General features: G+C 46.1%; 1 protein-coding gene and 2 non-coding genes across 3 annotated transcripts; 1 reads left to right on the top strand and 2 right to left on the bottom strand.

Annotated features, from left to right (window-relative positions):
- Positions 1-6,259: 6,259 nt before the first annotated feature.
- LOC144168559 (uncharacterized) lies at positions 6,260-22,757 on the bottom strand. Its single transcript, XM_077697517.1, has 7 exons — positions 22,666-22,757; positions 18,879-18,976; positions 17,221-17,241; positions 15,138-15,248; positions 14,045-14,089; positions 13,137-13,384; positions 6,260-6,295 (listed from the first exon to the last, which is right to left on the bottom strand). Exons 4-7 carry the CDS (start codon positions 15,157-15,159, stop codon positions 6,260-6,262), a joined length of 351 nt encoding a protein of 116 aa, XP_077553643.1. The 5' UTR covers positions 15,160-15,248; positions 17,221-17,241; positions 18,879-18,976; positions 22,666-22,757.
- On the bottom strand, positions 10,448-10,519 carry Trnap-ugg (transfer RNA proline (anticodon UGG)). Its single transcript has one exon. It is a non-coding gene; the product is annotated as a tRNA-Pro (tRNA).
- On the top strand, positions 12,117-12,188 carry Trnap-ugg (transfer RNA proline (anticodon UGG)). The gene has a single exon. It is a non-coding gene; the product is annotated as a tRNA-Pro (tRNA).
- Positions 22,758-22,969: the final 212 nt, after the last annotated feature.

The following is a 22,969-nucleotide window of genomic DNA, read 5'->3' as shown; positions in this document are numbered from 1 at the left end:
TACTATTGCCCTCAATTTAATGTAAAGTTGTCCGTATATACTATCAGTTTGCGTTAGGTACTGCCCATCTCGCCCAATTCTCTTTTACATTTAGCATAACCTGAGTTAGAACGCATATTCCGAGGCAACATATCATGGAATATTCTTCATGGTTTCTATCTGCATGCTATTTAAAATCGTGTAAAGTTTTTAATGTGTTGTTAATTCGCATGCATCCCTGTCCGCTTGTGAAGGCCTTCAGGGACACCATCAACAATAAATCCATATATTCCACCTATTTTAGTTTGAATGGCCAGTTATATACAAACAGCACTGAGAAGCAAACACTCGTAGTTTTCAAAATTAACTTCACTTCTGCTTGTATACAGTGCCGTTGTGTCATCTGGTTACTGCTCTAAGAGAACATGAGATATAAAAAAGGGAGATTCTAATTTCCATTTTTAAACTATATTTGATAGCATTTTCATGTTATCTTGAATCTGCTCAGCCTTAAACTTTAAAGGCGGATGGATTTAAGTCGATTAATGCGGGTTAGCGGGTAGGCTGGGGTGGATTAGTTAGGTGAGTGAATGAGCTAATGTGGATTGGTTGGACTGGTGTGTTAAATAATTTGGATTCCAGGAACTAGCGAGTCAGTTAAGGCAGATTAGACGGTGGGACCACACATGATATCTTTGGGGTCTTCGGCATTTGGAAATTTTGCAGAATTCTCCTTCTCGACCAATCACGAAATTTTGTCAAGTACAAAGTAGCCGCAAAGTTATGTGACGACCACCTGAACGCTATAAAAATTCTTTCTTTATGCCCGTATTGCGCTGTTATGTTGTTTCTATATTAAAATTACCATCTCGCACTAAAGTTAATAACTAATTGCCTAATGCGTATTTTATATTCATCAAAGGATTTTCAAAACGTGTATATATATGAGGTGCGACAGTTGGAAAGAAACTAAACTGAAGGAAAAAAAGGGAGGAACGATCAAATGGTTTGATGCAAGAGACGTCCGATAGCATTCTTCAATACCTTCTCTTTCTTTGTGCTACCGTTCCGCCGCCTCCCACAGGTGTAGCATCTCAACCCCCGAACACAGCCCCCTTCAAGCTAAGGAAGCGGCGCCAAAACTCTTATAACAGAGTCTTAGCAGGCGTGGCCTAACTTTGCCAACGATCGATTGCACCTTACAGCACTTCCAATGATCAATCGGAGACCACCAACGAGGCAGTCACGATTGTATGGGCACCAGCTCATACTGGCATATCCGACAAACAAGATCACCAACCTCGTGGCTCGAGATTTGACCCGCTTAGCCAGCTGATGAAGCCGGGCCCGAGTGCATGCATCCTGCAGTCACAGAGCAGGAAGTTACTCAGAACTATAGCCTCTTCCGTAGAACATATTCCTCCCAGCACAAATCGCTACCGATTAACCAGGAAAGATTACTCCGCGCCCTGCGGGCATACTCCTTCCCACACACCACCAGACTTTACCTCTTTGACGGGACACAGCTCTCTCAATTTCGTCGCTTGTGGGGAGAGCCTGGGAACCTCATACACATAGTAGGCGGCTGCGATAAGTGTACCGTAGATCCACCCAACCTCCACGTTTCCATAGAGATTTGGGAGACAGCCATGACCAGCTCCGGCCTTCAAGATCAGTTGCTCTTGATGGAAACGGCTGTCGATTCGGCCCCCTCGAATGAGGACGCCTCTCTGAACCTTTGCCTCAATTTAATTAAACTTCATTTTCTCTCTCTGTCTCTACAAGTGATCATTACTGCTGCTTGTGACATCTCTCCTAGAGCCCAATCGCTGTCTCCGGTCGCTGAAGGGCCATTAGAAAGTTCATATCTCCGGTGGTTCCCTATCCAATGCCGTCCTATACACGCCGTCCAATGAGCCTTTATAGCCGTTCTTTTTTTCCAACAGCTCTGTTAGCAGATAAAAGATAAGCAGAAAGAAATTGCTCTAAATGCCACCTGCCACGCTTGTCAGTCAGAAATTAACGCCGACGCCGGACTGTTTTCTACTTCTAGCACTGCTAATCCTTTCGTGTTAAAGCTAAAGCGGCGTTGAAACTTGGGGTAGATGAAAAGCGTAGCAGACCAGCCGATTTATTTACAATGCATATTTTTTGCCTCATTGTGCGAAAATAGGGGTGCGTGCGGGCGTGCGGGCGTGCGTGCGTGCGTGCGTGCGTGCGTAACATTTGATTGATCAAAAAAAAAGATGACGGGCGCGTACCATCTACTGCCCGCCAAAAAGACCGCCCGTTTGCCAGTAAACTACTTGCCCGTCTGCCTGCCTGCCTGCCTACCTGCCTGCCAGGCAGAACATTCTGGTGAGGATGCATGATTTGGGGACGAGGGGCGGCCCGTCACGAGCTGCCGGGGGGTGGGGGTAGACGCAAAATGCCCCACCACGGCGACACTCCAGGGTACCAAAAACGATTGTGGACGGCGGGTCGTCTGCTTAGTAGGTCGAGGCAAAAGGCTGCCTGCAGGGAGGCTACTCATTGCCAGAAGATTCTGTTTAGGATGCACTGATGGAGGAGGCGCTGGAGGCACCGGAGCGCTGCCCGCTGGCCAGGAGGGTACATGTTCGCCTTCGAGAAGACTGTGGCGAGGACGCATTATTTGGAGACGATGTGCGGCCAGTCACCGGTCGGCGAAGGGAGTGGATCACAGGGCGGCACAGCGGTGGCTCTGAAGAGCCATGCGTTAGAGCGCAGCCCTTAAGCGCCCGCTCCTGTGGTTTTGCGTAGTTTCTCAGCGTCGGCCTCGTTGTAACCGAGAGAACGAAGACGCCACCGAAGATAGAGCGAGCAGGAAAGCGGAGGACGAAAGTATGGCGAAAGTGGGAGGGGAGGGCGAAATTTCCAGACCGCGCGAGACATGCTCCACGGCAGCAACGCCTTACGAGATAACGACAGAGTATACCGCATGCCGTCGTGCATTTGTTGTGGACGCGATCACTCCCTAAGACTCAGCAGCTATGCGCCGTCGCCGAGAAGACTACAGTTCGCGCTGCGCTCAAATTTCGCATTAGCGACTACCGTAATCGTCTGCCATATTTCTTGTTTCCTCAAGAAAACAACTGTGGTGTATAAAATTGCAGTGGTATAAGCCAAGTATAAAATAAAATTAAATCATGAAAATGAACGAACTTATATTAATAAAGGTAAACTTGCGGCCATAAAGAGCAATGCTTTCACATTCATACAAATAGTGCCCTTAAAGGGGTCCTGAAATACCTTCCGCCGATGCATGGATCTACATGTACCCAAATAAAGCAATGTATTTGCAATCTCCTCCCGCAAGAATTTTGTTAAAGCGATGAGTATTAGCTGAGAAATCGTAAATCAAAAACCGCGCATTATCGTCGCTCCGCGTTTCCTCCTCCTTTCGACTTACTCTCCGCTGTTGACGGCACGCGAGCCTTGCCTCCCATGATGCTGCGCTCCGCAGCGGTGACGTACTTCCGCTATTGCGCTGCTCAAACTGTCGTCTGCTACGGGCAAGCTTTGTTGACACCATGAATCCCGCACTGCGCTCAAGGCTGGAAAAGCGAACGAAAAATCTGGCCGCATGTATGCGGCGGCCTGGCCTTGCCCTTTCGCGGTGTACGTTGCTGGCGGCACATGACTTTTTATCGGCGGCGAACTCGCAGCCGCACGGGGGGAGGGTCGTGCGCTCGTTCCCTTGATGCACCGCGCACTGTTTATCCAAAAAGCGCCATATCAGATGTGGCCCCGCTGGTGCCGGGTCTTATTTTGCGGCGGTGGTAATTCCTGCCGGCGGCATGTGAAAAAGTCATAGTATGTTAAACCGATACAGAACCCGTGCACAAAATGCTTCAATCATGCGACCAGTTTAGCTTGGGGCGACGCGTGGTAGAGAGCGGCAACGTTGGCAAAACATGCTCCGTCGCGGCTCTGAGCTTTCTACCGCTGGAGCGAGCACCATTTCTTTAACAATCTCAAACATCGGTTGCCTTGGCAACAAGGCACAAACCACTCCAGAAGTCAGTTACGGTTGTGTGATCCCGGTTCAGCTTGGGGCCCCACTTCGCGACATGTGGGCACTGCAGGCGTACCACTCACTCCCATTGGGAAGTGCGAGATGCGTTTGGCATTACAAGAGGCGATGGTGTGTGTGTTGTGGACGCCTTTGTTTCGCGATGAAATGCGACGTTGTGCTTCTGCGGGTGGATAGTGCTTCCTATGGTCTGGATTATCTTTCTCGAGCGACGTACGACTCAACCTCGCATGGGGTATGTGCAGTGTGCGTGGGTAAAAGCCATCGGCTTGTGCGCCAGAGCAACGCCGCCTGTATTAACATTGCCTGACGCGTCGCGCGCTTTTCAATGGGAAGGGTAGGAACGCTTAGTTCAGGCACTGATCCGCTATGTGGCGCGTGCCAGCGGACATCTCGCCTTACGTCACTGCTCGCGAGTCGCGAACGCTGCACCCACTTCTACGACGTGTGTCTGTCAGCTTGCCTGTTGGGCTTCAAGGACCGTTTCGCTTACATCTTAGCCGCGACGGGGCGCTAGTTCTGTGGCGCACTGGGGGATCTCGTTCAACGTGTCGCTCGCTTCATACTTGCTGCATTTTTCCAAAGATAAAGACGGAGGCGGACTGAGATAGTGTAAGAACATACTGATTTTCGGGTAGACATATAGCTAACAGAAAAACGATATTTTCGGATGGGGCAGCCATTATTTGACTGATATTTTTCTTTCTGGAGTATTTAGAGAAGAAAAAATTGCGTGCACTTTTTTTGTTCAGGCGCTCACTTCTACGATTACTTTCCAATAATATCACGTGCTTGTAAACTTCAGAAAATTATAGGAAACAAAAAAATAAGCAGCTGGGATCCCGCCACGCTGTCCGGGTGCTTCTACAGTACAGTCCTCAATTTTAGAAGTGCGTACCGATGCGGAGTGCGAACAGCAGGGTCAAAATAATACCTAAATGCGGAGGGGATAGAGGTGGGATGCCCCACTCAGAAAATTTCAGGGCCTGTGATCCGAGTAGATAAGCCCGCAAAGCCGGCATCAGCCTGCGGCAGCGCAAGGGATTTTGCTTCGTGACAAAGGAAGTTTTATCAGTGACAGACCAAGACAGACAGGCATGGTGAAAAACAAGAAGGCGTAGGAGTGCCGCCTCGGGAACGCTAAACAAACTTTCCACTATTTTGCATAGTTTCCGAGAAGCGGCGCTGGCTGGCGGACACGAAAGCACGCTGGAAGGCTACGGAGCGGGGAAGGGTAGGAGAGAACAACAGGAGAGTGGCTGTTTGGCCATTTTTCGCTCACGCGTTAGGCACTGTTTATACAGGCGGCGTTGGCCAGAGTTAAGTGACTTGCTGTTCGTTCCCGCAAACCGCGCGCGAGGTGAGTACCGAATTTACGACGGGCAGGAAGCAACCCATCCTCTGTCAATCGTGGTTCAGACTTTCAACGCATGTTGTGACGTTGTGTTCGTTAGAAACGCATCTCTGGATTGTTTTGAAGTTGATGAAATGTATGCATCAAACCCGGGCATTCGGCTCAGGGCGTTCTCTGCGATTGCACGAAAGAAGTGCCATGGGGCTTCAGCGCTTTCTTTATGGAACGTACTCAGGTAAGAGAATATCCATGTCGTGTTATGGCCGTGTTGCATTCAATACAAACGGTTAAGCGTTTGTTTTACATTTGTTTCGTTTGTCGTAAAATGCCCAAGCACTCCGGCACTCCGCTGGCAGATCAGCCGGCGAGCCGACGCTGAGCAGACGACTCATCTCTTTGCCGGAAGTGCGTGAAAAAGCCACCCAATAGCAGGATGTCTAGCTCATGACGAACATCTGGGAATCGATGATGTAGACATGTGAAGATGGCGGCGTCCAAAAACACGAAGGAAAGGGTGAGAAAAAAACGACAAACTTTGCAACAAAAGTGTGAGCTTTCCGCTGCGCGTAAAAGAGTAATACTTCGCACAGAGGACGTTGACGACCCAATCTAACGGTTGCGCTAGTTCATTTAGTGTGCTCAAAATGCCTTTCAGGGCCCCTTTAAGTGGCCCAACGAACCTTTTGTTTAGCTTCAGTTATTGTTGTAATCGTTGGCCTATCTGTCACGATTTGGCCCACATTCGGGAACGTGGGAGGGTCGTAGTACCCTCCACCCGAGGGACGACCCGCAGCGTGCTGGTGGTGACGGTGACTGACCGCGAGCAGCTCTGCTCGTCGGTGTTTATTCGCCAGCCATGCACAATGTTTCTTTCACACCGAGCCTGGCAGGGCCACGAACTTTGCGGCCTGCGAAAATTGGGGAGGGGGCGGGGGCGCCACATACTTGTAGCTTGTACAGTTAAAGGAGCTATTGGAGACTTTAGATAAACTCGCCGCGGTGGCTCAGTGGCTAAGGCGTTGCGCTGCTGAGCACACAGACGCGGGTTAGATTCCTAGCCGCGGCGGCCGCTTTTCTGATGGACGCGAAAAGCGAAAACGCCCGTGTGTACGAGATTTCGGCGGACGTTAGATCCCCAGGTGGCCAAAATTAATCCGGAGCCCTCCGCTACGGCGCGCCTCATCGTCTGGGTTGCGTCGGTGCGTTAAACCCTACAATAAATAAATAAATAAATAAATAAATAAATAAATAAATAAATAAATAAATAAATAAATAAATAAATAAATAAATAAATAAAAATAAATCAACACTTTCGATAAAGGCTTTCACCCTTCCGCGCATCTGGAAGCACTGCGAGAACAACAGTGCGTGATTTCCTAGTCGCTGCGGATGGAGCTTCCGTTTCTGCTTCGCTTTTCTGGCTTTCTTTTTAAAGTGGCTATGAAATGCGTTCTATTCTGCAACTTAAGGAAAGCCGGCAAATAGCCGCTACACCGCTGTAATGATGTCATTCAGCGGTCGAAGAACGCCAAGACCGGGAAGGAGAGAAAAATATTTTAAGCAAATTTCTAAGTTATCTGATGAGGAGAGAGCAGTAATTTTTGGCTGAGGCACTTTGCGACCCCTAATCTAAGTACAGGATGTGTTGGTTGACTACTTTCTGCAAGCATTTAGAAAAAAGTTGAAAAAAGTGTTGCAGGATCGCTTTAGTTTGGCCAAGGCAAAATATTTGCACAAAGAAACATTCATTATGACTTGGTTTTATGCCGCCTTGATAAGGAAACGAAAAACGAGCACAAAAAAATTAACAGAAAAAAACACGCCGGCTTTTTTTCTTCGAACCCGTTTGAACCCGTTTGAACCGGTTCGAACCGGTTCGAACCGGAACGGAATGGTGCACTGGAACTGAACCCGAACCGAACCCGAAAGGCTTGAACCCGAACCCGAACCGAACCCGAAAAAACTCCGGTTCGACACCCTGCTCTATTCACACACAAGCACCGAACGACTCCTAGAACTAGGAATACATAATACACTAGCTGAAATCGCAGAAGCACAGCGCACCGCGCAACTTGCTCGACTAGCACTCACCAAAACAGGTAGATCTATACTATTCAGACTAGGACTCTGCAGGGGGCTGCGGGAGAGTGGGGGCAGGTCGCCGCTGCCGTGCGGGCTGCTGCGCTCTTTGCAGGTCCCACCGGTTCCAAGACACATGGACCCAGAAGCGGATCGGGAGCGCCGGCTAGCGAGGGCCAGGACTCTCACGGCCACACATACATCAGACACGGGCGCCTACTATGTCGATGTCGCCACCTACCCGGGTCGGCCGGGTACGTATGCTGCGGCCGTGATTGCGGCGACTTCCGGGAAGCTGTGCACGGCTGGCAGCGTGCGGGCACGGGACCCAGTACAGGCCGAAGAGCTAGCCATAGCGCTGGCGCTCGCGAACCCAAACTGCACAACGATACTGAGCGACTCGAAAAGCGCGATTATGAACTTTGCCAAAAACAACGTGTCTCCATGCGCGGCCAGGGTGTGCAGGACCCTCACACAAAGAGCAATGCCGGTGGTGCTTAAATGGTTCCCGGCGCACATGGGACCAATGGATACAGGAGAGAACCGCAACGAAGGGGCAGATCGGGCGGCGCGTGCGCTCACTAGCCGCAGCGCAGACCACACCCCCCAACCCGCGGAGGAAATCAACGACGAAGACATGGAGCCAATTACCTCATACAAAGACGTGATGAGCTGGTACCGAGAAGGTAGGCGGAAGTACCCGCCGCCTCACAAACAGCTCACCAGGCAAGAGGCAACGATGCTACGGCAACTACAAACTCGCGCAATGTGGACACCTGTAATCGCAAAACATGTGTGCCCGGACTTATACACAAGCGACGTATGTGCGGTGTGCGGTGCCGATCGTGCCACTATGGCGCACATGTTATGGAACTGTGCAGTAGAAGACAGTGCTACGGACGTGCTACCGCCACGCCTAGCAAGTGCTGTAACACATACCGATGTTAACGCACAGCGGGAGGCTGTCCAGTTAGCGCTGGCGGCCCTCAAACGCCAGCAGCCGACGGCGCTGCCCCCTCACCGGGGCTCGGGCGCCTGTAGGTAAAGTGCAGGCCTTAATAAAGTTGTCTCTCTCTCTCTCTCTCAATTCACAGATGGTTTTCAAGCAAATGCGTTAACTAAAAAGGACGCCGAGTAGTTCCTCCTCTGAGGCATGACACAGGAAATAAAGTTTACAAACTCCCAAGGGAGAATTTTGGCATAAATGCCTAAAAAGCTCTGCTATACAACGAACCGATTACGCTGCTACGCATGAGAGCAATACTAGAAAGAAACCCCTGCAGTGCAGTTAGGCAGTTTTATGTGAAAGCACGAAGGCCACAAAGCCTTTAATAAATATCTTCTCAAAGCCCCACGCGTCCCCTGCACCTCTACATACCAAGATAATAAATGTCGGCTTCACTACTCTACAGACATGCATTGCTGGGGAAAATTTTTGGAAGCAACATAGGCAATCTTTTATCAAAATATTAAGGTTCTACGGCCAATTAATAGATACCTCCATAAGACCTCGCGTATTCCTATAGAAAGCTATACAGTAAGCACCCTTAGAATTGGCATGCTCTGGGCAGTTCTACACGTGAAAGGCAAACTGTATATCTCCTACTCCCTATTTCATTTCGCTGTCAATTACAGTAGCCTAGTTTCGTCAAGAAGCAGTAAAAGGAACGTTGAAAAAGTACTTATATTGCAAGAAAAGTTATACTTTATATTGCAAACTTGGTTTTCGTCTCCAACACATATTGCTGTTATATAATCTGACATCATAACAGCTGTATATATGTCGGTTTTTGATGTTCTTGACTCTGTGTTATTCTTCTTTCAAGTATTTAATGACGAGTCTTTTTTCACTTACACCTAAAATAAATGCCTTCAACACACGACGCGTCATGCTTAACTTCTTCAGAAATTTCGCAGTAACTATACGCCGCAATCAGTGAAACATAAGCTGCAATTTTTTTTATGAATGTTTTGCTTACTTCCTCAAGAAAGGAACTAAGAGTGTTTGTTCTTTATTTCCAAGCAATAATAGCTTGTTCTCAGTTTATTTTCTACGACGAGATGTGTTTTTATATTCCGCTCCTCTGTAACCGCATATTTCTTGATTGATTGTAGGGTTTAACGCGCCGACGCAAATCAGGCGATGAGGCGCGCCGTAGTGGAGGGCTCCGTATTCATTTTGACCACCTGGGGTTCTTTAACGTGCGCCGATATCTCGCAAACACGGGCGTTTTTGTTTTTCGCCTCCACCAGAAAAGCGGCCGCCGAGGCCGGGAATCGAACCCGTGACCTCGTGCTCAGCAGCGCAACGCCTTAGCCACTGAGCCACCGCGGCGGAACCGCATATTTCTTCGTATTTGTTGATGATTACCTGGAAAGTTGTGACGTGACCCACTCAACTGTTTCTTTTAAAGTTTCACTGCAGAACTTATTGTTTTGTAGTTTTCCCCCCAAATATATGCTTGTATTGTATTGTATTTGCAGCGCATTTCGGATTACGTTTTGGTAGTTTTGGGCGGTGATTCCTTAGTTAAGGCTCGCGTGCCCAGTCAAGCTTTTTTGAACCAGGTTTTGGCCCTAAATGTATTGTTTGTAAAATACAATTGAATTGAAAGTCGAAAAAACTGGCTTCCCTATACTGCACTACACAACACCACACAAATGCAGTGCCGGGAAGTCATTGTTCACGGTAATTTAGCGGTCATCTATAAAAATATCAAAGCTCTGAGGCGCTTTATTGTTATCATTCTCTTAAGTGGCGAAAGTGCGACACATCCAGCGGCGCAGACGGACAGACGAGTTTCTTCGTTGACTTTGTATAGAAATGCTTATTAAGCATTTAAAATTAATCGGATCACTGGGCATTTCAAAATGTACCAGTTCTAGCTCTAATTCAGCTTGGCTCCCAGGGGTGGCTCTGAAAAAGCGTACTAAAAAAAATTCTTCAAAAAAGGTCAATAAATAAAACAAAAATAACCCACGGGCCCGTCCGGGATTTGAACCCGGGACCTCTCGCACCCAAAGCGAGAATCATACCCCTAGACCAACGGGCCGCTACGTTACATGCATTGTAAAAGTTTGGACGGTTGTTAATGCACAAGTATTTTCCAACAAAGGCTTTGAAGAAACACGCCAAAGAACGATTCATCTTAAGGCTGCGCACGTAGTACTGCGCTTGCATCTGAAACATGGGTTCGTGCAGTATAACGAAACCTTCTCTGCACTGTCTCTGCAAAGTAACCCACGAGGGCTTTTAAACGATTATACTGCTATCCCGGCATTTTGGTTGTCACAAAATTACCGCAAGACAGGTTTGTGTCACCGGGAGGTGACAACGAACAAATCTATGTTGCGCGGATTCAGAAAAGGCATGAGCCTAAAAAATATCCCCTTGCAAGCTTCACTTGCAAGTTCACTTGTAAGCTTATAACTTTTTACCATAGTTACGCGGTGTTATTGGGCAACGAAGCAGGTGCGGCACTTTTCAAATCGGGGAGATCTCAAATCTTGCGCACATTACTTTCAACACCTCGTCAATAACCGAGGTGATGAAATTCGCCTATAGGCGGCATGGCTCCTGTACAGGCGGAGCCATTGTCATGGAATAAAAAGGTCACTCGCAACAGCTTTATGGTACGCGCAAAGCCCTTCTCACAATAACTCAATAAATCGTTGTTTCTAATAATGATAGTAGCGGCGTGATCGCGCACTTACCCACTAAGTTCTGGCTCAACGTTATTTGCCAGTTGAATGACGCAATATTAGTGAATTTGTTCACTTTTAAAGCATCTGAGCTCCGAAAAGGGTGACTTACATCAAACATAAAAGAAAGACACTCATACGATTGAAAAAAAAAAAAACAAATTGACTTTCTACGTTGCATGAACATTTTTTATGTGGTTCTAGGCGTGTTTTCGCCTGTTTTCCACGGCAAAGATTCGGAATAGCATTTTTTTAATTGAAATATGAGACATTTCTGTAGTATGAGACATTTCTGTAGTAACAACGATTCATTGAGTTATTGGGGGAAGGGCTTTGCTCTTACCATAAAGCTGTGACGAGAGACTTTTTGATTCCACGGCAATGGCTACGCCTGTACGACAGCCGTGCCGCCTATAGGCGAATTTCATGACCTCGGTTATTGACGAGGTGTTGAAAATTTGAAAGGTGTGTAGGACAGATTTCAGATCTCCCCGATTTGAAAAGTGCCGCACCTGTTTCGTTGCCCAATAACACCGGGGAACTATGGTAAAAAGTTTTAAGCTCACAAGTGAACTGGCAAGTGCAGCTTGCAAGGAATGTTTTTTTTTAGACTCGCGCTTTTTCTCAATCCGGGCCACATAGATTGTTCCTTGTCACCTCCCGTCGAAACAAACTTATCTTGCGGTAATTTTAGTGACAACCAATATCGCAGGATAACAGTTTAAGCGTTTAAAATTCATCATGGGCTACTTTACAGAGACCGTACAAAGCAGGTTTCGTTATTCTGTATTGTACTCAGAGCACGACCCGATGTTGCAGGTGCAAGCGCGGCACTACGTGCGCAGCCTTAAGATGAATCGTTCTGTGGCCTGTTTCTTCAAAGCCTTTGCTGGAAAACACCTGTGAATTGAAAAATTGTTCGGTCTTTTACAATGCGTGTAACACAGCGGCCCGTTGGTCTAGGGGTATGATTCTCGCTTTGGGTGCGAGAGGTCCCGGGTTCAAATCCCGGACGGGCCCTTATTTTACTTTTGGTTTGTTTTTCACCCCTTTTCTGCGGTCAAAATTGTTGAAGGGATAATATCTGGGACACTGTACAGGGCGGTGACGTTCTTCTTTCTCGCCTGCCGAGACGACATTTAAAATTGTGAGCTTGTCTTGAAAAGACAAATCTTTTCTTATTCAGGTAGCAGAAATGATCCACGAACCCATTACCACAGATATCAGGGGACACACGCGACTACACGCCGACAGGCAGGCCTAGCACCTAACCGACACCGCACTCCCACGGAAACGCACGAGAGATTGCGGTGCGGGCGAAATTCGCTAAATTAGTTGCATTTCGCCAACCGAGTTTTAAGAAAAAGGGCAACAAACCTTGACTCATCAGCGTAGCGAAGTCGTTAAATCCAGGTTCACCATCGCAACTCCTTCGTTACATAGAGGTGGCAAACATATGGGCTTCAATGAAGGTGGAAATGGACCCGCCGCGGTGGCTCAGTGGCTAAGGCGTTGCGCTGCTGAGCACGAGGACGCGGGTTCGATTCCCGGCCGCGGCGGCCGCTTTTCTGATGGAGGCGAAAAGCAAAAACGCCCGTGTGTACGAGATTTCGGCGCACGATAAAGATCCCCAGGTGGTCAAAATTAATCCGGAGCCCTTCACTACGGCGCGCCTCATCGCCTGCGTTGCGTCGGCGCGTTAAACCTCACAATCAATCAAGGTGAAAATGGGGAATTGAAAAACTTCGTTAAATCCAGGAATTCGTTACTTAGAGGCTCGTTGCATCCAGGTTTAACTGTAGTAAATTTATCGATATGGATTATAAACTCAACTTTGTGATGGCTGAAATCTGCTTGGTAGAAAAGTATTTCAGCGGGATCGCTTGCAAGCCTCCTTAATAATTATTGCTGCAGGCAACAGAGTTGTTGTATACAGCTGGCGTAAACATCTCCGACGAGCATACTTACGAAGAAAAATAAACTCAGCTTGGCGGCAGCGTTCTTGAGGTTCATGAACTTGCTGGCCACGTAAAATACGCCGTGGCCCTTGTTCAGGGTGCGCTGACGGAACTCGGACATGGCGTTGCCGAACCCCTTCGAAGCGATCATGTTCGGATCGTCGATGTACTCTGACGGAAAGCCGGCCAGGAACGCGGTCTTTTGGTAGCGCCTCGAAGCATTGCGGAAGTCGTCTAGTGGCCCCGTCGGGGATGCAGCTGGGAGGAACACGCCGTCTCTCAATTATGGTGTTGGTAGATTTTTGAGATTTTTTATTGCGTTTCGGTTGCCTTTTTCAGGTTTTTTTTTTTGTTTGTCTTCGTCGCACGTGTGCGGGAGGTGTATAAGGTACACTTTTATTTTGTGATTTCTCTTTAGTTATTTTTATGCATTTATATTTGTCGGTTCTTCGAAAATTTAGGACCAATTATCTTTATTTAGGCTGTAATTATACTTTCGCGTATTAACTTTGCCAGCTCACCTTCACATGAAATAAACAAATCAAAAACTGTCTAAATAATTCATATATGACGTCAGTTTTGACGATGGGTAGCATAAAACTTGATATTGGTACAGTATTCCTAGTCATTTTATGGGGATAATAACGTTTTCTATGGAAGGAATAGAGTTCAGTGAGTTACCAAAGAATAGTTCTTTCAAATTAAACAAGGTTTTATTTTGTCGTGGTCCAAATCAAAAGACATTTACCTTAAAAGTCATATGCAAGAAAAAAAAAAGCTGTATTTTAAGCGTAGTCATACAAGGGCGCAGCGGCTGATTATCCTATTTTGTTCAGGGCGACACTGCGACTACGCTGTGAATTGCCACTACACTACATAACAATAACAAGAAAAAAAAGAAGGTGATCTGCTACTGACCCGTGCGTTTTTCCAGCGTCGATCGACCTCGGGTCATGTTGCCGCCTCCGAAAACCGAATGTGGGATTATAAAATACGGGCTTAGCAATCACGGGAAATAGAAAACTTTAACGTAATGTCTATAAACTCGCGGAAAATAGTAAGATGTCAAGATAGCACGGATTAGCGCTTTTCTTTTCGGACTATCCAAGTCACGCGCATGCTCACGAACTGTTGGGTGTTTTCGCCTGTAACCTTAATGCGAGTTTAATACCTAAAAGAGCCGAACCCAGTGGGGCTTACGAGAGGACTGCTGTGTTCCATCGCAAGAGCACAGAATCGAAGCTATGCGATCCTGTTTCCCCTGGGGTGGCAATGCGTTTTGGTCTTTTATATTGCAACGCCCCGAAATTCAAGGCACAAACTGCCCAATCAGCTGGTCATGTAAGTCGAAGAGATGTGCTAATACCATGGTTGCGTTCCCGCATACACTCCTGTTGCGAAGCCTTGCTGGTTCAATTGGGTATTGCTGAGTCATGTTTTTTAAACTATACGTTGATTTGAGCAAGCTCCTTTATTCTTGCGCACTTTTCTAAAACACACCCAAGTTGAGTGTTAGCAAACCCACGCTAACTGGTGGGCTCAGAAAGTACATTTACAGTGAATACCGTTACTAGTTTTGTAACGAGGCTGAAGGGTGGAGAACGCGGAACTATCAGTTACAAAACTCTCGAAACCAGTCACGTGGAAATTTTGCCCGCTCAAAACCACGTCTAGAATTTTGAAACTAAATCCCTTCTAATCGCGTAATAACAGGGCTCTGACCATATTCTAGGGAAAAACACTCCTTTGGCATAGTTCCGTCTTTGGCCGTGCCATAAAAATATGTGCCCGACCAAACTGCAGACTAAAAAATATTTTTTTCATTGGGAGGCACTATATACCTCCTAAATTAGAAATGGAGTCTAACACACCGCTTTGAGACAGGGCTGACCTTAACGAACCTTACTACATTCAGTAGCCCAGAATAGTTATATATAATCAAACCAGATACGAATTCAGAGACAAATGGTGATTACGGTCGATATGAATGTAGAATATTCAGTAGAAGTACCGTGGTTGTAGTAGACGGACATGTATATAACGAAATCGCACACCCCGTCCGCTGGGAACACGAGGTGCCGTTCGATACTGTCGTTGTAGACGCAGATCACTGGGCTTACATCTGAAATGCATAAAATATAGAAAGAAGCGATCGATAAGAGCGGGTAGGCTTTTTGCGAGCCTGCTCGCTCGTTAAAACGGTTCGCGTTTCGCAGCCGGCTAAACGAGCCATTCATTACATGATAACGCGGTCCTGTACACTGGGTCGGCTTATCACAAATTGCACTTACTAAGGTCGCGGTGCAGACCTTTAGCAATACCCCCCCCCCCCTCTTTCTTCCCATTAGAACATAGAAAGATTCTTAATTACCCAACGAATAAAAACATAGAAAGAAGGGAATTGACTTATGGTCCCGGTCACCAAGTTATCGGTCAATGGATGGACTGGTGTATCAGCAAATGTGGCCGGTTGCTTTTTACAGACCCAAGTCCCATTAACTGTGCGGGCGTTCAAGATAAATTGGCCGTAACCGCTATAGTTTCCAGGGCGTTCGGATTTCGTAATGCCAGCTTGTGATCTAGCCGTTTCATATGGAGACATGCTCTCCTCCACTGAGTCTATACATGAGTGTCACAGCACACAACATGTCAAATATCTGCATAAGAGTGGTGACTTCAGCGCGTTCGCATGACATTACTTTCCATCGGGCAGAAGGTACCTGCCTTAATGACATGCACGTGTACAGAAATTCTTGCAATATTCCTCGCAGACTGTATGTATGCCTTATAGCGTAGGTACTCCCTTGAAAGCCGTAAAGTGCACGCAAGCCAATACAACTTTTGGGCACCTTGCGTGAACCGTTTGTCAATGATTTTTTTTTGTATTTATAGACGAATATGCGAGAAGTGGTTCTTACCCAGTGTCATGAAACGTTTCGCTGAAATAAACCGCGAAGTTTCGATTGGTATGCAAGTTGAACAATTGCATGAAAAGTATTCGAAAGAACGCGGCCCCTTGCATCGGATAGACAGAGGCTTAGGAACCTCCGTCTCCATTAAACTGACAATGTACGAGTCTCTCCAACATTTCGCGATATAAGTACAGTAGTTTCTTGTTAACTCGAAGTCGTAATATCCACCGAAAATTTGTGGCCCGGTAATGCTGGTAACAAAAGCTCCACGGCACAGGGGAGCTTTTGTAATAAGGGCAAGAAAGGTCGCAGGAAAAAATGAATTTTTGTTATTGCGGAAGAAAAACCTGTATGATGGCCGCCTGTTTCGCGTTCGCATCTGGTCCCGCAAAACCGTTCCAGAGCCGCTCCATGCATACCATCAATTGTTTGTCGCCACCGTTACCATTTACCTTGCTGCGAACCAGGCGCAGCATCTTTGTAGCTTCTGTAGTTGCCGGCAATTCTCTAGCCTCCTCTTCGTCATCATGATCAGCTGCATCGTACACAGCTCTCTCATTGATGTAGATGTCTGAGAGCATTCCGGTAACGGGAACATCGACTATTTGCCGTTCACGACCGCGTTCGGCGCGTGCTGGGAGCTAAGCGTTACAACGGAAACCTTATCATCTGTCTGTAGAGAACTTTGCATTGTATCCTGTCTGTCAACATTTCGAGATATCGGCAGTCTCCCGAAAAAACGTTTCGAGATAAAGGGGGGCAAATACATGGCGCCTATGGGAGGTAAATGCACGGCAAAAAAAAAGTTTCGACTTAACTTATATTTTGAGATATCCGAGTTCGAGTTAACGAGAGATTATTGTACTTGTTATTCCTACACAGGACTAGACTAACGAAAGTTCTCTTTATATGCATTTACCAGTATAAGATGATATCCAGCAATGGTAAAAACTAACACAAACAATCAGTGATTTAGAAATGCGAGATAACGCAAACAATCAGTGATTTAGAAATGCGAAAATTGTCAACCAACAAACGCAGCATGGCCAATTGGCATGAAGTCGGGAGGGAGAAAGTAAGGTACAACAGCGCATCTCCAAGGTGTTATTTTTTTCAGTTTCTTTCAATATTTCCTTATGGCCCATTGATATAAAGAAATCAGATGACCAAATGTTTACTTACTGGGATCCAGATATATGTCCCCTGAAAAAAAAAAAACAATCCAGCTGCTTTGTACTTAGGTATAAGTTTGGAATACTAAAGTATAATTCCCCTGTCAGGACCCAAGGCCTATCAAGAATTTTCTTTCTAATTTCAGTTTTTTGTTATCTTGTCCGGACCAGAGCTCATGTTTTTAATGCGCATTTACTGCAAGGGTCGCGTGACAGCCACGGGACTTGAGACCCTAGACTCTATATTTAATGAATTGTCATTTTGTTACACGACAGATAAACTACTTTTTAACCTATTTTAATGCACTGCCATGTTTTATTCTCCATTCTTTCAAAGTATGACGTCAACGCGGACAGAACAACGAAAAAGGGAACACACACAAAACGTCCCCAAACGCAGTTTGTTCCGATGCACCACGACATTGCAATATGCCGAAATATTTTCTTAAAGCTGTATGCACTCTTATTAGTTGCAAACTCGGAAAAGCCTGATGGGGATACTAGAAAACGAATAGTCTGATGCCTGTGATAAATTACGGCAACTGGGTCATCGGCCAATCAGAGAACCATCCCGCCTTTAGCGCTGTAAGCTTTAATAGTCTGCACAAAACACGTTTGCACGATTCAACGTGAAGGCGAAGAGAACATTTTTGCAGTAAATGTTTCACTTTGACACTTGTGGAGTCGCACTACGGCTGTGTGCTAGCGAAACTCCTGTCTTTTGCTCGTAAGGGGAACGACAACGAATGCAAAGCCTCTAAGCAGAGAAATTTCGAAGATCGGATTTATTTATTGGTCTATGTTTGAAATGCTATCAAGTAGGTGCAGCCTACTCTGACAAACAAAAAAATAGTTCTGCACCAAAAGTTTGCAAAATAGAGACGAAACGTTGCTAATTGTGAGAAACTTCTGAAATGCCGTCAAATAGGTGCATCTTACTCTAACAAACAAAAAATAGTTCTGCACCAAAAGTTTGCAAAATAGAGACGAAACGTTGCTAATTCTGAGAAACTTCCCAAAGGGAGCACGAGGTATTGGTCGGATTACATATATTACTGCTGTGAATGAAGTCACGGAATTTCCCACGCCCTTCAACGTTGTCATGTTAAAATGAACTCAATGTCTCAAAAACCGGAGCCTCCAGAGTCGTTTAAAAGTTCTTTCATTTACGTCGCAAAATTACGTTACGTGCGAATGGTTCAAATAAAAAACAACGCAAGTTAAAGGGGCCCTGCAACACTTTTTTTCGAATTTCTTCGAAATCTTATATGCTAACAGAACGTCGTCCACCAATTCATCCAGTACTTAGATCAGGGGGTCGCAAAGTAGCTCAGCAAAGAATAACTGCTCTATATGCCCATAGATAACTTTGAAATTTGCTCAAAAATTTTTTCTCTTTCCCGGTCTTGGCGCTCTTCCACCGCTGGAATTACGTCATTACAGCGGTGTAGCGGCTATTGGCCGGCTTTCCGCCAGTTGCAGCAATGAACGCATTCGAGAGAAGCGTTAAAAAGAAAGCCACAGAAGCAAAGCAGAAATGGAAGGTGTACCTCCTACGACGAGCAAACCAGGGAAAGAGGGAAAACATTTATCGGGAGTGTTGCAGAGTCCCTTTAACGTGCTGCAACTAACTTCGCATTGGGCCTGAGTAGAGGCTTCACGAGTTACCTTGGGTCTGTTTGAGGACGACTAAGGCCACAATTAGCCCAAGGATAGTGAATGCAACGGCTGTGACTGCGGGTCCAAAGCAGACACCGTAATCGTTTCTGCAAAAGAGATAAAAAATCTGTATTGGTTCAAAGAAGCTGATCGATCCTTAAAAAGCGTCCCTACCCTTTCAAGCCCGAGCAGTATTTTTTACAAATGCAAATCAGCACATATAATATGACGCTCTACAAGGTCACTGCCAAACATAGACAAAGCGAATGTAAGACGAATGTATAGAGAGGGTTTATAACGCGTTATAAAAAAATTGTCCGTGTTTTGCGGGGGTCCTGCAGTTTCTAGGCCATTTCGACATCAAATCATCGTTAAATTTGCCGTAAAACAACTTAATCCTTCAGAATTCAGCCATTCCGTGCTTTCGAAAACGCGTAGTTACTGCATGAATTTTGGGGCGTTGAAGGTTAGCTGTTGACGATAATAACATGTGGTCTGACGAAAAACTTCAGTCCTAGAAGAAAAATAGGCGCAGCTTTCACTAGTGGTGCAAGGCTGGAGAAACAGCGGTCGACCTAGCTTCCTCCGGTTTTGCTAAGTGTTACTAGGTTTTGTTTTGATAAGTCTTGTTTTGGTAAGTTTTATAAGGTTTTGCGATGTTCTTGCCAGGATAGGATAAGTGTTGAAGGGTGAGACCAAGCTTAGCCGGATTTTGCAAGGCCTTTCAGGTCGGTCCTTCACACTGATCCCAGGGTAGAAGAAGCGTGGTCGACCCCCGGCTCCACTGTGTCTCAAGCCTTGCATGACTAGTGCAAGCTGCGCCATTTTTTTTTCAGTTTTAGTAGCCCAAGAAAGACTATCACCTTTTGCAGCCGGTGCAGTATTTTTTTTTTTTTTTTACAAATGGAGAACAGCACATTACATGCAACACCGTACAAGCTCACTGCCGAATATAGACAACGCGAAGACTATACTCGTATGCCCCTTGTACTCACACTCGAGCGGGCGGGAAAACCGGCTTCACTGTAAAAATACCCTATCCGTGGTGGTGCACCGTATTCAGGCAGCGCAGTTTTTTTCTTGGCTTTTTTTTTTCGCTAACGCCACCGGGCCAAGATCAAGCTAGCTTAAACAGCTCTGCTGTTAAAAACTGACGCCAGATCTTAGGAAATATCCATGTTTCAAAATTCAAGTGGCTTAAATTAAAAAAAAAGGTCTTATTCATCCCACAGCCCCAAATGTTTCGAAGCCCCGAAGAAATCTGCGCTGGAGCCTTTCCCGGCTGCCGAGCAGCTCGTTGATCCGTAACAACCACTTCGCACTCTCAAATCATGTGACAAGTGAGCATGACGACGACACTGTGGGTATAGGGGAGACACTGCCGAAACTAGGGTGACCCTAGAGTGATACTAGAGTGACACTACAGTGACACTAGAGTTCCATTAGAGCGTAGCGGATCTAGAGAGGGCTTGCAAATTGGCAGCAGCAGACAGGTGCAGGCGTGGAATACAGGGTATAGAGGCGACACTGGCGAAACTAGGGTGACCCTAAAGTGAAACTAGAGTGACACCAGAGCGTAGCGGATCTAGAAAATGCTTGCGAATTGGGAGCGCACACAGGTGCAGGCGTGGAATTCATGCTATCCCTCTGGAGTGCTAAGTCGAAAACCAACAGTGACACAAGTTGTCAACTGATAAAGTACATTTAACCATATTCCAAACATCGGGGCGGGACATTTTGACAAGACCTGTGGAACGCCATGGTGGAACTGTATATACCTACGGTGTTAGCATACGTTCGCAACATATTACGGATCAATGCAAAACTTACTGCGTAGGGATGGGAGCTGCAAAAAACGACAATAGCATTGAGCTATTCTTCAAATTTTAAACTATACCCACAATGTAAAAGTGGGAACTTAGCTCAAACCTACCGAAACCTATAAGTAGACACGAGAGGCTGCATCACTAGCACGTAGTTGCACATTCACTACGCTGTCCACTCGTATAAGAATGGCTCGTGACCGGCTAAAACTATGTCTCGCACAAAGAGGGTACCAATCTCGCTACAAAAACGCGGCACCCGACAAGTAACTGGCCAATCAAGAACGGCTCTCACAGACCTATAACGTGACGATCATGGTTGATGATTGTGGGCAGGCGGGGTAGAAAGGGGTGGGGTTGACAGTACCATTAGTATACTTTAACTGCGCAGTTATCAACTAAAGACGAGACTAGTTCCGCTAAACAACGAAAAAACAAATCGTTATTTTTTCGAAGCGCCCCATAGCCCTTGTGCTGCTGTGACGACAGCGCTGATTTCGTTTCTTATCATTTGAGCATTATAACAAAAGTTACCATTATAACTGAACTTAGAGCTGCAATTCGGATGCAACGTATTCTAGTTTGCGGGACTATTTGAGTTGAATCCCGGTTCACATCATAGCCATGGGCATTTACATTGACTCTGAAGGAGACACTAATGGCCGAATAAATTTTTCACTGAAGGATCATAGGTTTCGTAGGTATTTCAGCTTTGATTCGGTTTAACGACAAACGATGTTTTGTTCGCTGGGAAATAAATAATTATATCTGGAATTTCTCATTCCAGCTTACCGTCCACATTTTTGTGACCCGGAAGAGCACGTCGCATAGAGCCCACAGCAAGGCAGGGCACTATTGTCAATTTTAATCAATCATCGCCATCTCCATCAGAGCTTATTTGTTCTCATTGGCTTCCACTTTTGTGGCTTTTATTTAAATCCGATCAAAACATGGTAGTTTGCGACACCATCTTGGTATGGTGGCGTCTAGGCAGAGTTGGTAGGCGGGTGTTCATGACCCACACGCAGCTTGCCAAGGACGTGCTGTCGCCTGAGAGCACCTATCGAAGATACCCGCGCACCTTCCATCCGTCGTCACGCTTCAAGCCAATTTCACTGATAATGCCTGATTTTGCTACTTGCTGTAGCATATATATGTATTAATGGTAAGGATATATACGTTAGGCTCCCACGCTCACCCGCATGCATACATCTTTGTTGGAAGGCAGATCATTCCAGAAAAATCGGATCTGAAGCAAGACTACCGCCTGGCAAATGACTTTTAGCGGAATACTTAATTTCGTAACCTTTTTTAGGGTATTGCTTGACGAGATTTGCTCTGAAATTTAATATCGGCTCTACTTGTATAGTTATGACATGCGTCTGCGAAGAGTTTGATCTAATGAAGGTGTGCTTTACGCATAAATGTAAATGTTCCGAACATCCGTAGTTTTTCAGACAATCCTGGTGCGGTTACACGCATAATAAGCGCGCTTTCGCCTATGCCATGGGAGCTATAAATTTCTTTTAAGATTAACCGTGACACTAATGAGCCTAATCCGCAGTCATCCCCAATCGTGTATCATAAACCACACTGGACAAGTAACCTGTTTTTACACTTTGCCGTCCTTTCAGGAAATTTCCATAAAATCACGCTAACTCCCAACGAATTAACGGCATACTTCACTGATAATTAAAAATTCAAAAGAGAGCGCGAATAGTCAACTGCCACGAAAGAACCGATAGGACACGCTGAACTTGCATGCCGCTATTAAGAGAACGCTAACCACACTGCAACAGCCTTCAACTAACTTGCATAAATATTTCCTGGCTTTAACATGCCAAAAAGCGATAGGCTATGAATTATTCGCAGTCAGTGTAAAGCTGTAGGCAAAGTAAACTCTCACGATGTTTACATTACGCGAAGCTGTAAGAAAAGTAAACGCTTCAAGACGATTTAAATAACAATCTTACCGTTCGTGACTGAAGGCAGTTCTCTGGCGATGTTTACATTACGCGGCGGCAGTCGCTTTTTGGGCTGAGCTTCTCTTTTGGTGGCTTGTTCTGTGTCAACAACGGAACAAAAACAGCGCAAAAATTTGCATGCTACCGCGGCAGCACGTTTTTATTACTACTGGGCATTTCGGAAACTTTAGCTTGGCGGCGAGGCCGAACATAGGAGGCCAACCGCCGTTATATACGCAGCGATTTTTTTTTTTCCGGGCCGAACGGCATACGCTAGCCGGGCGGCCAAGAATAGGAGGAGCTAACTACAGCT

Source organism: Haemaphysalis longicornis, unplaced genomic scaffold (assembly GCF_048455015.1).
Source record: "Haemaphysalis longicornis isolate Haplotype H1 unplaced genomic scaffold, Haemaphysalis longicornis Haplotype H1 scaffold_2, whole genome shotgun sequence".
NCBI classification, from domain to species: domain Eukaryota; kingdom Metazoa; phylum Arthropoda; class Arachnida; order Ixodida; family Ixodidae; genus Haemaphysalis; species Haemaphysalis longicornis.
The sequence above is the reverse complement of the archived record's forward strand: the minus strand, read 5'-3'. Positions and strand labels throughout refer to the sequence as shown.

Bases quoted from the DNA above. Each gene is read 5' to 3' on its own strand.
- LOC144168559 (XM_077697517.1), bottom strand. From the start codon at position 15,159: ATGTCCGTCTACTACAACCACG. The intron at 14,090-15,137 runs GTACTTCTACTG...CGGTTTTCGGAG, and splicing joins GTCCGTCTACTACAACCACG to GCGGCAACATGACCCGAGGT. The intron at 13,385-14,044 runs GTCAGTAGCAGA...TGTTCCTCCCAG, and splicing joins GACGCTGGAAAAACGCACGG to CTGCATCCCCGACGGGGCCA.